The sequence below is a fragment of the Camelus dromedarius genome, chromosome 19, assembly GCF_036321535.1.
Source record: "Camelus dromedarius isolate mCamDro1 chromosome 19, mCamDro1.pat, whole genome shotgun sequence".
Taxonomy (NCBI): domain Eukaryota; kingdom Metazoa; phylum Chordata; class Mammalia; order Artiodactyla; family Camelidae; genus Camelus; species Camelus dromedarius.
Window position 1 is genome coordinate 20,125,844 of NC_087454.1, and position 14,639 is coordinate 20,140,482.

Sequence of the window (14,639 nt, forward strand, 5' to 3'; positions counted from 1 at the left end):
AGGAAGGACACTTGGCAGTAACTCTTACTTTGTAGTGGTATATTGAGGATTTGGTGTGACAGAGTTATTTATTGCTGAGTGAGCAAATCTCTAACCACCCCCCCCCGCCCCAGTGGGGTCTGCAGACTCCAGTGCTCCCCATACTGCCTGTCTGAGCTGACAGCCCCTCTGAGCTGGCCCTCCTGCTAACAATGCCTGCACAGTCCCCATTCCCTCTGGCTACTGGGAACACCCAGATCCTCCCTGCAGGCTCCATCACCTATAGGACCCCATCCAGACCCCCTAATTCACCCACCTAGCAGTGCCACTCCTCCCTAGATGGTGCAGATCCCAGGATCCAAGGGATACCTTGAGTCTCTCAACCACCCTCTTACCCTATCCAGAGATCTATCTGTCATACCTCTGGTCTCCTCCACCCCTGGAGAGTTTTGAAAGGTAGAGAGGGACTTTTAGTCTTTATTCTCCACCATCACACTTTTTTTTTTTCTTTTAAAAAGTGGAGGTGGAAAAAAAAATAACTGGAGGTGGGAGAAATGTAAAAGCAAAAATTAACAACAGCTGGTGAATTCAAGGGCAATGCCCTCACTGTCCATAAACAGACACCTAAACAGTTCTATTCTCTCCTGTGTGTGAAGGGGGGCTCTGTGCCCTCATACTCTGGGGTTTCTACCCCATCCCTGAGGTCCCTGTGCTTACAATCTAAATCATGCCCCCCACTCTCCTAAAGGCCACACTGTGTTCACCCTTGCTCCCACCTCACTGAGGATGGGGCCATGGGACACACCCCACCCTGTGGTCACAGCCCCTTTCCTGGGTCTCCCCTCTGCTCCTCACCCTCCCTCCCCAGCTTCTCGCCCTCCAAGTCAATGGCCTCCTCATCCCCACTGGGCTCCCGGAGGCTGACAGCCAGCACCAGGGCCTGTAGAAGACCAAAGAGGCAGGCAAAGTGCAGGGGGTGAGCGGTAAGTAGGCTCAGAACAGCATGGAGCCCATGCAGGGCAGCCAGGAAGGACAGTAGCCCATGTAGCCAGAGGCCCAGTGGTCCACGCAGGCCCAGCGCGTCCAAGGCTGCCCGCAATGGCCTTGAGCATAGCCCCAGCAGGGCTGAGGCCAGTAGCTCCAGCAGGTGCAGGGTCAGGTTGGTAGAGATCTGCAGACATTCCTCTGGGCCCCCCAGGTACTGATAGGGAGCCCCTGGTTCCCCCCGCAGCCAGCCCAGCAGCTTCTGACGCCGACCAGGCTTCTCCAGTGGGGCTTCAGGCCCAGAGGGGCTCAGTCCCTCTTCAGGGGACACTCCAGGTTTCCTGGTGCCACCTGAGTCCACAGGATCCCATCCCAGTTTGGGAATGGCCTGTCCAGCCTCCAGTCTCCCAGACCCTTGAGTGCTAGAGACAGTCTTGTTCCACTTGAAAGAATCCATTCTTTTGCTCTCCAGTTGCTCAACTTGGGACTCCCTGCTTGGTTCTGGAGCAGCCCCAGAGCTCGTCTGTGCACCTGAGTCCTTGGTCTTGGGAGGCCCCAGGTCTCCCATGGTTTCTGGGGCACTGTCCCAGTCACTCCCTGAATTCTCGGAGGAGCTGTCCATCTGTCTGGGTTCTGGGGCAGGCAGGTCAGGCCTCGTTGGTTTCCGGCGGCCCCAGGGGCGAGGTAGCCAGCCACCAAGCCGTCGCAGGAACATGGCTGGGGTGTGTAATGAAGCCCCAAATTCTGGTGCTGCTTCCTGGCACTGCTTAGACTCTCAGGTTTGAGGGCTGAAGTTCTCCTCAGAAGCCAGAGTCTGTTCAGGCTCAGAACAGGTATCTGCCTGGTGTGTCCTACTCTGAATTCAGAAGTGGCTCCCCACTTCCCTGGATGGTTATGCAGCCTCAAACGTGGCAGGTGGCTTGTTTCCTTTTCAGTTTTGAGGTAAAGTTAGGCACATCCAAATTTATTAACCACCACCACAATCACCACCACCACCACACAAGATTCCGAAAGTCTCGGGATCTGACAAAGCCTGGGTCACCCCCACAGTGTCCTCCCTGTTTTTCCGGGTTTCTTTCCCAGCAGGCAGCACCCCAAGTTTCACTCACCAAGGCCACGCCCCAAGGTGCCCCAGAAAATGGGGAGGCGGTGCTCCATCCAAGAAGGAAGGAAGGAAAGGTGGCCCCGGGTCCTAGGTGCTCCCGACTGAGGGAGTTCTGAACTGCTATCCTAAAGGAGCTCAGGAGTAGGAAGTCTATTAGGTGGATAGGGGGAGAGCTATCCGGCAAACTCCAGCCAGCAGCGTTCGTCCCTTGATTCAGAGGGCTGTGAATCCTGTAAGTAGCCCCACCGGTCCCCGAGCACACAGCTGAGACTCAGCTTCAGCAAGGTCAGGTTGGAGGGTTCCTCGGAGCTCTCGGTCGAGAGGCAAAGCGCGGGCCTGCGTAGGGAGCCAGGCATCCGGGCGCTGCAGCCCCTCCCGGACCCAGCGTCGGGGCCGCGGCCTCGCGGAGCCGCCCGGAGCCAGCCGCAGAGCCCGGAAGCAGCAGCACAGGGACTACAGGGACAGACGGGGGCGGAGCCCGAAGCTCACGGGGAGGACCCTGCCGACCGACCGCCCCCCGCGCCCCCGCGCCGCTTGTGCGCGCCGTCAGAGCGCACCAGGCCGTAACACGGCGCGGAGCCGAGGTCGCTGGGGGCCAGTAAATCCAGCCTTCCATTTTCGTCGCCCAGAGGTCCCGGGACCACCAGTGTCCCCTAAACTCGCCCACTCCCATTAGTCTCCTGCCTTTGAGTTCTTCCCCGTATCCCCCACCATTCCTTCTCTTAAAGTCCAAGATTTCATTAAAGGATTTTCTGGAAAAGAAAGCTATGAGAGAAGGCTTGGGACTTGAGTAGCCCTCCGCCCATCCATGCATATTTACCTCCTAGATTTGACAACAGCGAGGTCTTCTTTTGCCTGGCACCTGGTATGAGCAGCATAAGGGAGGAGGGAGAGAGGGAAATTTGGGAAAGACAAGTATAGACAAATAGGATGTACTTCCAGCCCTCAGTTTTCAGGTAGCAGAATGAAGAATCTTGGCTTAAAATGCAGATCTGGAAGGCCAGAATTCTGATCCCAGTTCAGCAATAGCTTACAGACTTCATAATCAGGCCCTCCTATCACACTGGCCTCTTCCTCCAAGACCCTACCCACTCTCATCATCTTTGAGCCTTCTCTGACTTCTACCACCGTGCATTGTATTTTATCACATACAGTCTCCTCCTCCAGCTGTGAGCAACCCCAAGACTGGGAGTATCTTTCATTCCTACTTTTAGTGCATAGCACATGAACTTCTATGTGAAATCAGTGATTGAATTGGCTAGAGTGGTCAGATGATTTCTGGGGGAGGCTAGACTTGCACAGAGATGGGTAATTGCTGGTTCAGGGATTGAAAGAATAGGTGGTGACACAACATTGTAAACTGACTATACGTCAATAAAAATATATTTAAAACAAAGGAAAGGAAAGGAAGAAAAAGGAAAGAAAGGAAGAAAGAAAAGGAAGGAAGAAGGAAGAAGAAAGAAAAAAGAAAAAGAACGAAAAAGAAAGGGAGAGGAGAGGAAGGGAACGGAAAGGAAAGGAAAAGGTGGGTCCCTCAAGGCAGTGGCTGGGACTAGAAGTGAACCAGACTAGCAGGAAGGTGACCCTATCATGCCACCTAGAGGAGCTGCCTCTTCTAGCTCACGTATGTGGTCCCTAGCCTTGTTTGGCTTCCCTGCAACAGCTTCCAGAAAAGTGAATAAAACACCAAAGAGGAAAAAAAATTTTATTTTTTAACTCTCAGCCTCTCTCTCCCAAAGGCAGAGCCCACTGTTCAAAACCTGAGGGTCTGGGACCTGAGCAGACCTCAGGAAGTAGAAGCCAAAGTGCCCAGGCCAGAGGCTCAAGCAGACCAGGGTCAGACCTTGCCAAGGTCAGAACTCAAGATTCATGTATGTCCTCAAATCCCGCTCCCAGGCCCTGTCCTTCTCCTCCTGCCTTCTCTCCCTCTTCTGGCTCATTGTGGTCACCCGAGGGGTTCTCTCCCTCCCAGCCACTGCCCGGGTATCCCGAGCTGGGAAATGTGTAACTCGGGGTTGGGGTGCTGATCTGTAGCCTAATCCTTCCTGGTCCCTCTTGAGGACAGTGGGGATGGGGTTGGCACGGCCCTCACCCCGGGGCCCCAGCCCCATTCCAGGCTCCCAGCCCCCCTTCAGCAGCAGCCTGAAGCCTGGACTGGAGGTAGGCACCCCAAGGGGCTGGCTGGGGGGCCGGAGATCCTGGGACAGTGACAGCAGGTGAGCAGTGGATGTACGGTGGTTAGAGTCTCGGAAGTGGGCACCACAGGTCTCACAGTACTGGGGGGAGGGGGACTGGGACCTGTAGAGAAAGAGAAGAAAGGGTTTAGGACAGCACAAAGGTTGAGGCCTCGGGGGGTGGGGTGGGTGGCAGAATGGGACAGGGTCCTTCCAGTGTTTCTGCTGAGGAACAAATTGCTTTCCTCCCCACTTAGCAATGAGGGACTCAGAGGAGCACAGTTGGGAGAAGAGATGGTAATCAGGCCTCACAAGGCTCCCAGGCAAGGGAAAAATAAAATTGACCACAGCTAATGTAGTCATATAGTGCTTACTACGCAACCAGCACTGTTCTGTGACTTTACATATATTAACCCATTTAATCCTCAAGACCCTATTGAGAAAGGTACTCTTATTTCCCCCATTTCTCAGATGAGGAAACAGGCACATAGATATTAGGGTGCCCATCTAAGTACAGGATTTAAATCTAGGGAGCTTGTACAACACAGGGGATATGGCAAATATTTTGACTATAAATGGAGTATAACCTTTAAAAGTTATGAATCATTACATTGTATACCTGTAACTTATGTAATATTATGCCTGAACTATAGTTCAATTAAAAAATTGAAAAATAAAAAGTGGAAAAGATTTTAAAATATTTAAAAAATAAACTCAGGGAACTCATGTTTATAAGCACTCTACTACACTGCCTTATCAGCCTACACAGGGGGGCAGGGGAGAGAACCCTTCAGCTCTGTTCTGGGGCCTCTGGTGGGGAGTGGCTAGGAAGGGCAGAATACAGTGAAAGATGGGTGTGGGCTAAGGCTTCCCCTCACCAATTCTCTTGACTCCTCGTCTCTCCAGGGCTCTCTCTGACCATGCGGGCCACCTCAGGAAAGCCCGCTTCTTCTGCCAATTGAGCAGCATCCCTGCCACTCAGCTCACAGACCCCAACCCAGGCAGCCCCACGGTTCAGGAGATAGCGCACAGCTGCCTCCTGGCCGGCCCGGGCAGCACACATTAGCGGGGTCCACCAGAAGGCATCTCGAGCGTTGATATTCCCCCCAGCTCCCCCTGCCTCATGGGGATCCAACAGTCTTTTTAGTTTTGCCAGGTCCCCCTCCTGGGCTGCCCTCAGTATCCGCTGGGTCATCTTGTCTTCTGCCTCCAGGGATCTCCTTTGTCCATGTCCTCCTGATGTTCCTGCTGCAGCCTCCCTCATTGTTCTTTTCTTCCTCTTTCTCTTACTGGCAGGCTCAGGATGAGATCTCTGGGGTTCCAGGGTGCTGCTCTCATCCCCAATTAAGGCCTCGTAGAAAGCCCGGGTTGCAGCTCCATCAAGGGTGGGCTCCAGCTCTTCAGGCTGTGATTGCAGCTGCCCATCTTTCCAGAGGTCACTGGGGTCAGTGGCTGGGGTAAAGTTAATGAGGGAGGACCTGGACATGGCTTTTGGGAGAGCTAGGAAAATGAGACTGGGCAAGGGGAGGATGAGACAAGGAAGCCAAGCCTTTGGTGGTCCTGCAGTGACCAGAGCCACCTCCAGACACCTGCTGGGATAAGGAAAAGTATCCTTAAGAGTCAAAAATCCCCTCATACCCCAAATGTAACCCCACAACCCAGGACTCTGCAGGGCCTGAGGGTCATAGATCTTGTGGAAAAACTGGAAACCCAACAGTAACAGACCATGTCCCTTAGTAAAGGTTAACAAAGAAGACTCTGTAAGACAGTTGCCCAGAGCTTTTGGACTCCGCCCCCACTCCAATTCTCACCGCCAATAAATTCTGAAACTACTTTACCACCGCACAAGACATACCATTAAGAAAAACAGCCTGGCTGTTTAAATCTCCCTTGATCCTATTTCGGGGTAACGTCTTCCCAAATCAAAACAGACTTCTCCGGAAGCAGGAAGCAGATATCGAGGAGAGGTTCCAGTCTGCGTTGCTTTGTAGTTTCCGTACTGCAAAATGGTGCTACTCCAAGCTAAGAAGTCCACAAGTGGCCACATGACACAATCACGCATGCGTGGCTGGGGAAAAACAACAACAACAACAACAAAACACCAAAACATTACTGAGGGCGCAGGCATGCGCAAGCGCTGGGGTGTTTCCCGCCCTGGAATCTTTCCAATAGCATACGCGAAAAGCGCCACGTGCCCAGGCAGCGCGAGGACCAAGAAGGATCCGTCGGTTGGGGCAGAGGGGTCCTGCTTTTACATAACGCCCCCACAATGCCCTTCGCCTCCCTCAACGTGGCCCCTGCTACAAGCTCATTTTCTGGACCTGGGAAACCACTCTCGCGGTTAAAAAAGGCCCCAAGGAGGCGGAGAATGCCCAGAAGCCGTGAAATGAAATAACATTACGCAGCCCCTCACCATTACTCTGACCAGGGTTCGAAGGTCACACTTAGCGCCCGCAGCAGAACGCTCTGTTCAAGCCCCAAGAGGAAATGGAGAAGTGCAAGGGGACGAGCAGCAGAATGGCTGGCGCCACCTCAGGTTAGCGCACCGGGACGTCCCGGTTCTCACACCGCTCAGCTCAACCCAGTACACCCTACCCAAGTCCCTCAACACGGAATCCAGCCTCACCTCCCACCTCAGGAGGCCGAACCCCGGGGTGAAACATGGGCCTCGTCAGGGGTCTCTACTGGCAGGCTGACTCGGGCAAGGGGCTCGACAGGCGATAAGGAACCGGCTGGTTGGCAAGGGATGAGGTCGATGCCCTCAGTAGCAGGATCGCGTCGGGACCTGAGGCATGCTGTATTAGGGGAACGGCTGGAAACGATTCAGCCAGCCTCGTTCCTTTCCCCGCCCCCTCTCGGCTCCAGGGTCCGAGGATCACAGGGCTGTTATTTCTCAGGCTCCCCGGTCCAGAACACGCTACTGAGCTTCCGCTTCCGGTGGCGACTCCTAGAGCCTCTCTGCGCCCCGCCCCCGAGCGTGTCCCTCAGGGGCCTCGCGACACCAGGGTCGTGCGCGGGTTATCCTGGGGTTCGTAGTTCGTCTTTCTCTAGTTTCGCCAGTTTCTCCCCACCGGGGACTCCATCTCCCGGCGTCCACGGCGGCTCCCGACTCTAGGCGCTTGCGCGTTGCCCTCTTCCCCACCCCACCCCCAGTTTCCACTCCCCCCACCCCACTTCGCCTGCCGCGGTTGGGTCCGCGGCCTGCGTTGTAGCGGTCGCCGCGGTTCCTTGGAAGTAGAAACTCCCCTCCCCTCCCCGCCCCCCGGTCCCGGTCCCCGTTCAGCCGGTGAGTCTGGGGTCGTCGCCGCTCGGTGTCTCCTGTCCCTGGGCGCGGCACATGGGGTCTCGGCGCCTTGATGTGGGGGTGGGGAAGGAAGTGACCTGGTCCGGCACCGAGGGAGGGAGGGGTGGCCTGAAGTATGGAGGCGGGATGTGGGGACTCCTGTGAAAGGGACCTGACGGCCATTGCCAGGCCTTGAGAAGAGGAGGGGCCTAGCCCTTGTTTGGAAAGGATAAACTTTGAAACGCTTGGGAGTGGGGCCAGGGACACGGGGAGACCTGCGGGGGTAGGCAGCCTGAGCCGCGGGGCCCTGCCGGAGCTGACACAGAGGAGACAGGCCTGGCCTTCGGGAGCGTCAGGGATGTGGGTAGGACTGGTGGCTGTCGGTTTCTTCCAAGTGGTAGGACCCTAAAGAATTCCTTAATCTCAGTGAGAGAAAATTGCCTGAGGTGTGAATAAGACGATGTACAGAGACGTGCTGCAGCCTGGGATCCTTTAAAAAAGGGTGGCCCCAAATTCTTCCGCGGTTGGAGAGCAAAGTGTGGGAGGAGGGAGGATACCAGAGGCAGGAAGGGAGATCTTAGGTTTACACTTCTTTTTCTAGCTGACGTGAAGATGAGCAGCTCAGAGGAGGTGTCCTGGATTTCCTGGTTCTGTGGGCTCCGTGGCAATGAATTCTTCTGTGAAGTGAGTTCTCCTCAATCTTCCTATCCATCTCCACGTATAATCTGGCCAGATATTCTCCCATTTATTCAGTTTCCACACACTTCTCTCACATGCTTCTATAGAAACTTTCTTGTTAAGGAAGAGTCTCCTCAGTAACCCCCTCGCTAACTTGTGGTGAATGGGCAAGACTGGGGCCTCAAGTCAACCCTGCCATACTCCAGCAGTATAATGTTGGCCATGTCAACCCGTGTGTTTTCTTTTTTATGTGGTACTAGTAGAACCTGTCTTTGGAGAAATAAAATACTGCATGTTAAAATGCTTGGTAACATGTAAAGCTGTGTGTTAACATAAGGGATTGTAATTGCCTTCAGAACCCAAGCTGTTCAGCCTCCACCTTCCTCAGAGAGCCAGCTGCCCCTAAGAGGAGGCCAAAACTGAGACCTGGAGATGGGGAGCAGGAAGAGGGACAGGGGTCTTGAAAGGAATGTCTCTCTAAGGAGGGGATTGCTGTACCTGTTTATCCTTAGAAAAGAAAAGCCAAAGGTTTTATGGGTGGTATACGTGGACTGGGGATGGAGACTCAGGTGCTTCTGCTGAGTTGGGAGTGGTGATCAAAGGGAACAGGAGCAGTTGTGTTGAGGATAAGGCATCAGTTAGGGCAACTTGCCTAGGTCAAAGCTGAGGATTCTGCTGTGGGTTCCTCTTGACTTCCATGTCCTGACAGGTGGATGAAGACTACATCCAGGACAAATTCAATCTCACTGGACTCAATGAGCAGGTGCCTCACTATCGTCAAGCTCTAGACATGATCTTGGACCTGGAGCCTGGTGAGATACCCTCAGGGTTGTTTTGTGTGTCTATGCTTCTTTTCCTCTTCAAATTCTGTTTACCTGCTTCTTGAATTTCTAAATTTCCTTTTGGTTCTCTGATCCGATTAACCCCAAATTCTCTACTTCCATTTTGATTCCCCACTTGATTGTTGAGTGTTATGACTTATACCACTTGTTCCCACACTCTGATCCTATAACTCAGCTCTCTTCTATAATACCAGTTTCCCCATGGGTCTGATTTTCTGTTTCTCCTGGCTGGCACCTTTCAGTCTAGAGTCTATCTTTTGTGTTGACATCTTTGTATTTATGTGTTGAGAAGGGAGTTGTGAGGGAGAGAAGGGAGCAGAAGCTGAGAGGGGCGGAGAGAAGGCACAGTTGCCTTGGGTGGGTGGAAGGGTCAGAGGCCCAGGTTTCTGGGTCAAATGCCTGGGCTGTGGGTGGGTGAGGCTCTGAGTTGGATGCTGGGCTAACTGAGTAGCCAGCAGCCCCTGGGGGTGGGCAGAGCACCTAAAAAAGCTGTCAGACAAGTGGTTGCATTCAGCCTGGGCCATATTGCAGATGAGGAGCTGGAAGACAACCCCAACCAGAGCGACCTGATTGAGCAGGCAGCCGAAATGCTCTATGGATTGATCCACGCCCGCTACATCCTCACCAACCGTGGCATCGCCCAGATGGTGAGGCCTCTCTACTCCCACTTGACTCCTTCAGAGGCAACAAGGGAAACAGATTCCTGCAGCAAGAAGTCACTTGTTTCAGCCTTGTCAAGGAATCTAGCTGAGAAGAGAGAAAGAACCCCTGGGCCTGGGGGTTAAAACCTGATTGAGGGTTGTGCTGAAGGGGGTGTTTACAGGGAGGGAGATGTGACCTCGGGCAGGAAATTGTAGACTGCCTCTTCCTCAGGGAACAAGCAGCGAATGGCTCTGATGGTCTGCAGCCTGTGTAACTGGAGGAAAGGAAGCAGAGGAGTCCAAGGGCCAATCTGAGCCACAGAAGGGGCCTCTGGACAGAGAGAGGCAGGAGGAGTTGGGGACAGAGTGATTTGGGTTGGGCCAAGGAGGGGAATTGCCTCTTCACTTCGCACCTACCCACCAACCCCTTCCATTTTATTCACTTCAGTTGGAAAAGTACCAGCAGGGAGACTTTGGCTACTGTCCCCGTGTGTACTGTGAGAACCAGCCAATGCTTCCCATCGGTGAGTGTTGGAAAAGGGAAAGGAGGGCTGTGTAAAATGGCAGGTCCACTGGGAAGGAGCTGGGGCTCAGCAAGTTGGGGCTGAGTCCGGGAGGGAGGTTGGGCAGGCTTGGGGTTGCCTGGCCTGCTGAGTCTGGCTGTCTCCCAGGCCTTTCGGACATCCCAGGTGAGGCCATGGTGAAGCTCTACTGCCCCAAGTGCATGGACGTGTACACACCCAAGTCATCGAGGCACCACCACACGGACGGCGCCTACTTCGGCACCGGTTTCCCTCACATGCTCTTCATGGTGCACCCCGAGTACCGGCCCAAGCGGCCCGCCAACCAGTTTGTGCCCAGGTGGGGAGTAGGGACAGAGTCACCAAGGGTCAAAAGCAAGGCCCAGGAGCCCCCAGAAAGAAGGGTGAACAAGTACAGGGCATGGTCCTTTCTTGAGGCCTACTTCTCCCAGAGCCATGGCTTTTCCCTGCTGAGTGACCATGGGAAAGTTGTTTGATTACCTATGTCTCAGTCCCCTTATCCATAAAATGGGGATGATGGCAATACCTGCCCAACAGCATATTTTTAAATGTGTGAATTGCTTAGAGTAATGTTTGGCAGTTGAAAAGCCGTCCTTGTCGCCATCTGCCCTCAACCTGCCAGGAAATCCTCAGAGCCACGGTTCAAGTGTGGTTTATCTTCCTGGAGCATCATTTTTACTCTGGTGTAGAGAAGGGAAGTCCAGGTTTGAAAGCTGAATAGTATTGAAATAGTTTTGAAACAAGTACTGACGTGTACACATAGACACATACGTAGACATGTGTGCATACACACACCTATGTATGTATACTGAGTTTTAACAGATATTTAAAGCACATTTTCAATATTCTTGAGGGAAGAAGTTTGGGAACCACTGCCCTTAAGCGCTGAGCAGGCCCATAAAGGAGCTGGGATAGGGAGGCGGGAAGGCAGGCCATTGACAGGGCCAAGATGGGGCTCACCCTGCTGCCTCTCTGACCTCTGCCCCAAACCAGGCTCTACGGTTTCAAGATTCATCCGATGGCCTACCAGCTGCAGCTCCAAGCCGCCAGCAACTTCAAGAGCCCAGTCAAGACGATTCGCTGATTCCCCACCCTACCTGTCCCTCAGTCTTTGACACTTTCATTCCTTTGCTGCCACCCTTTCAGGAACCCTCTTTGGTTTTTAGTTTAAATTAAAGGAGTCATTATTGTGGTGGGAATATGAAATAAAGTGGAAGAAAAGGCCATGGGCTGGTCTGCTGGTGCTTGGGGTTGGGAAAGGGAGGGTGATGGTGTGCTGGACCCCAGGAGCCCTCCTGGCCAAGCTCACCCTCCTCAAATTGAAAACCAGCACAGATTTGTGCCCAGTGGATTTGGATGATGTTTTTAGTAGTAGAGCAAAGTTCCTAGGACTGGGTGTGGGGATGTGCAAAGATCACAAGGGAAAGACTCAGAAAAGTCAGATTTCAAAGGCTAGAGAGATAATTTGTTCTTTTTGGGTCACCTATGGCTGTCTGTTTATACTCTAAGGGATGTAATCAACACTTTCAGTTTGGGTTTTACAGGGAAAGTGGTTTCCCAAAACAAGACAACTGTAGGGGGTGGGGAGAGGAGGGACAGGTCCATAATTGCTGCTTTGTGGTGTCTATGCGCCCTCTACTGGGAGAGCTGAGACCTGCTCATCTCAGAAGGATGGGGTCACTGTGTCCAAAGTTTCTCCCAGCGCAATAGGGACTGGCTCTGTTGTGTAGAGAGGATAGCACATTGTGCCAGAGACAGAAACTAATCCATGCAGCCTTGAGGGGCGGGAGTAGATCTGTGAGGGGCAGGCAGGACAAAGGTAAACTGCTGGACTGGGGCCCAGGTATTGCCCCTGTCTGGGCGACTGCCCCTACATTCAGGAACCAGACCTTGTGGGTGAGGACATGCTGTCCCTCCTGCCAAGTTAATAGCTTCCTCCTCCAGCCAGAATCCTGCCCCAGGCGGAAATAAAGCTCTGTACCTACGGTAGCTCCTGCCCAGATTCTGCTTTGTCAAAACCACCCTGCAGCTCAGGCTCAAGGGGTATGGTCACCCCTCATGGACTGCCCTTCTCCCCAGAATTCCATAATGAAGGCCCATATGCTTGTAGGTGTGCTGGTCATGGTGGGATTCACAGTGGGAAAGGGTAAGTGGGGCCCAGGGGCAGGGAGGGAGGAAAGATTAAGTCCAGGCAGAGGGGTGGGCTGTGGCACTGGATGTGCTGGCTCCCTGAAGGGCAGGGAATTTGGAGTGGGTCAACACCCCCATCCCTCCTGTCTGTTTCCCCAGCTCCTGTTCCTGAACTCCGGACCTGCCACCTCTGCCTCTTGGAAGATCCTTCTGTAGGATGCATTTCAGGCTCGGAGAAGTGCACTGTCAGCAGTGCATCCCCATGCATGGTGATCACCATCTATTATGGTGAGTCAAGTCCCAGGAAGGGGATACTAGCAGGACAGCCTATGGCTTAGTCTCATAGATGAGGGCTGCTTGGAGCCTGAGGTATAAGACAGGGAAGTGGAGGGGTCTGGGATTCTGGGAGCCAGTTAAGCTAATTTTTCTGGCTCCTTCTAAAGGAGTCTGGGATAGGAATTGGGTCTGGGTGAGGGATGGAGAGAGCTTGTGAAAGAGGTGCCAGGTTTGGGGACTGTAGGAGGCAGCAGGAGTCATTAGCTGTCCCCTCCCCTTTAGAGACCAAGGTTCGCTTCTTCATCCGAGGCTGTGGACAGTATAATTCTTACCGCTGCCAAGAAAAACGCTCCACCTACTTCCCAGAGTACTGGTACCAGGCTGAGTGCTGCCAGTACGACTACTGCAACTCCTGGTCCAGCCCCCAGGTCCAGGGCTCCCTGCCTGAGCCCACTGACGGGTCCCTGCCCCGGCCCCTGTCCAAGTCCCAGATCCAGTGGTTCTACCAGGCCCTGAACCTCTCACTGCCCCTGCCCAGCTTCCATGCTGAGAAGAAGCCTGAAGGCCTGGACCCCCTGGCCGCCCCACCCCTGAACCTGAGCTTGTCCATTGCTGAGCTGCGCCGCATATACTTGTTCCTCAACAATTCAGGACTTTTGGTTCTTCCCCAGGCTGAGCCCTGACATTTTACCCTTCCTGGATTCCACTCTAATCCGGCATCTCTCCCCTAACACCCCAGCATCCTTCACTGCCCTCTCAGAAGACCACATTCTCTGGTCTGTGAGTTCTCGGGCCTCTTTTCCTCTGTACTTCATGGCTGTTTTAGTTTAGTTTCCTCCCCAGAAAGCAGTTGGCACTGCACCCACTGCCCTTTGTCCGTTTAGAAAACAGTCTCAAAGGTGGGTAATGCCTAGGCTGCCCTAGGAAAGGCACAGTGGTTTCCTCATCCCTTTCCCGTCATCCCCCCCCTCGGCTTCCTGATCCTCTCTCAGTCTGGTCACTTCCCACTTCCATTCTTACACTCTCTCTAAAACCTTGTGCCAGACTGGACTTGCATCAAGAAGGGTGAGGGATGGACTTCTGTGCAGATTTCCTGACTTGGTACTCTGGCGTTCCTACCTCACTGTCTCCACCACCCTCACTCCCACCTGGTCTCCTACTGCTTTCTCTCATCTCATCTTCGTCTCTGGCTTCCTCAGCTCCACTTCACGCCACTGAGTCCTGGCACCCGCTTCCACAGGTTCCCGGAGAGGGGAGAGGCTCTGTCCTCTGCTCCACACTCCCCAGTTTCCCTCCACAATAAACAAACTGGGCTAAGTCTGTGTCACATGGTTTATGGGGTCAGGCTCAGGTGTGGGCAGGTGTAGACAGGTTAAAGAAAGTTAACTGGGTGTGGGGTTCCAACAGGGTTGCAGCACCCTGCCCACTCAACCATTGTGGCTTCCTCGTAGTCCGTCCCACACAGCCCTCATCCATTCCGCCCTCTGCTCAGCAAGAGATCAGAGTCCTTGTGACTCCTCCCAGCCTTAAACATACCCTACAAAACCTAGGTAGCTAAACCTGAGTGATGTCAGGTTTTTCCACCTAAGAAAAGAGGAAAAACTCAACCAGGGAAACTCAAGAGCAAACCATAGGGCCCAGGTCTGCATCTCAGAGTCACCCGGAGCTGAGGTTCCTGCGTTCCTGCCTATCCTCAGTTTTCAGGATCCTGGCACCTAGAACCTCCTCTGTGGGGAAGTACAGAGAGCACACAGGTGGGGTTGCAGTGGTAGAATCTTTCATTTTAATGTTTTGAAAAACTGTAAGCATGCAGAGGGCAATAATGAATATTCATAACTGATCCTTTCCCATACATTCAATAAACACTGAACACACTGCTCTGAGCCAGGCCTGGTGTTAAGCACCAGGAGTTGAAGATGAGTACATCCAGGCATCCACCCTTCTGAATTTTGTAACCCAGTTCTGGGATTATGAAACCTTTTTCTGAAAAGTAGTGCAGCTTTGT

The 14,639-nt window shown here is 53.4% G+C and overlaps 4 protein-coding genes across 9 annotated transcripts; 2 read left to right on the forward strand and 2 right to left on the reverse strand.

Moving 5' to 3' along the window:
• Nucleotides 1-18: 18 nt before the first annotated feature.
• On the reverse strand, nt 19-2,513 carry C19H6orf47 (chromosome 19 C6orf47 homolog). The gene has a single exon (XM_010978135.3). The coding sequence runs from the start codon at nt 1,676-1,678 to the stop codon at nt 797-799; it is 882 nt and encodes a 293-aa protein (XP_010976437.3). The 5' UTR covers nt 1,679-2,513; the 3' UTR covers nt 19-796.
• A 1,246-nt stretch (nt 2,514-3,759) lies between these two features.
• Nucleotides 3,760-7,176, reverse strand: GPANK1 (G-patch domain and ankyrin repeats 1). 4 transcript variants are annotated; one of them, XM_064476311.1, is made up of 4 exons: nt 6,876-7,176; nt 6,098-6,310; nt 5,121-5,834; nt 3,760-4,366 (listed from the first exon to the last, which is right to left on the reverse strand). In XM_064476311.1, exons 3-4 carry the CDS (start codon nt 5,726-5,728, stop codon nt 3,922-3,924), a joined length of 1,053 nt encoding a protein of 350 aa, XP_064332381.1. In that variant the 5' UTR covers nt 5,729-5,834; nt 6,098-6,310; nt 6,876-7,176; the 3' UTR covers nt 3,760-3,921. The 4 variants fall into 4 exon arrangements, with proteins under 4 accessions (XP_064332381.1, XP_031290912.2, XP_010976433.3 ...); XM_031435052.2 differs by having other exon boundaries at nt 5,121-5,831; nt 6,869-7,176; XM_010978131.3 differs by having other exon boundaries at nt 6,869-7,176.
• CSNK2B (casein kinase 2 beta) lies at nt 6,697-11,454 on the forward strand. Of its 3 annotated transcripts, none has more exons than XM_064476314.1 (7): nt 6,697-6,778; nt 8,127-8,209; nt 8,913-9,015; nt 9,577-9,692; nt 10,135-10,210; nt 10,358-10,547; nt 11,222-11,454. In XM_064476314.1, the coding sequence occupies exons 1-7, from the start codon at nt 6,730-6,732 to the stop codon at nt 11,310-11,312; spliced, it is 708 nt and encodes a 235-aa protein (XP_064332384.1). In that variant the 5' UTR covers nt 6,697-6,729; the 3' UTR covers nt 11,313-11,454. The 3 variants fall into 3 exon arrangements, with proteins under 3 accessions (XP_064332384.1, XP_010976435.1, XP_031290917.1); XM_010978133.3 differs by lacking the exon at nt 6,697-6,778 and adding an exon at nt 7,379-7,528; XM_031435057.2 differs by lacking the exon at nt 6,697-6,778 and adding an exon at nt 7,751-7,889.
• A 145-nt stretch (nt 11,455-11,599) lies between these two features.
• Nucleotides 11,600-13,951, forward strand: LY6G5B (lymphocyte antigen 6 family member G5B). Its single transcript, XM_010978134.3, has 3 exons — nt 11,600-12,374; nt 12,518-12,646; nt 12,917-13,951. Exons 1-3 carry the CDS (start codon nt 12,287-12,289, stop codon nt 13,315-13,317), a joined length of 618 nt encoding a protein of 205 aa, XP_010976436.1. The 5' UTR covers nt 11,600-12,286; the 3' UTR covers nt 13,318-13,951.
• The last annotated feature ends 688 nt before the right edge of the window (nt 13,952-14,639 follow it).

Coding starts and splice junctions, on each gene's coding strand:
- C19H6orf47 (XM_010978135.3), bottom strand. CDS start 1,678: ATGTTCCTGCGACGGCTTGGTGGCTGGCTACCTCGCCCCTGGGGCCGC.
- GPANK1 (XM_064476311.1), bottom strand. CDS start 5,728: ATGTCCAGGTCCTCCCTCATTAACTTTACCCCAGCCACTGACCCCAGT. Junction 4,367..5,120: donor ACGAGGAGTCAAGAGAATTG/GTGAGGGGAAGC, acceptor CTTTCTCTACAG/GTCCCAGTCCCCCTCCCCCC.
- LY6G5B (XM_010978134.3), top strand. CDS start 12,287: ATGGACTGCCCTTCTCCCCAGAATTCCATAATGAAGGCCCATATGCTT. Junction 12,375..12,517: donor GGGATTCACAGTGGGAAAGG/GTAAGTGGGGCC, acceptor CTGTTTCCCCAG/CTCCTGTTCCTGAACTCCGG. Junction 12,647..12,916: donor GGTGATCACCATCTATTATG/GTGAGTCAAGTC, acceptor CCTCCCCTTTAG/AGACCAAGGTTCGCTTCTTC.
- CSNK2B (XM_064476314.1), top strand. CDS start 6,730: ATGGAGAAGTGCAAGGGGACGAGCAGCAGAATGGCTGGCGCCACCTCA. Junction 6,779..8,126: donor AATGGCTGGCGCCACCTCAG/GTTAGCGCACCG, acceptor TTCTTTTTCTAG/CTGACGTGAAGATGAGCAGC. Junction 9,693..10,134: donor ACCGTGGCATCGCCCAGATG/GTGAGGCCTCTC, acceptor TATTCACTTCAG/TTGGAAAAGTACCAGCAGGG.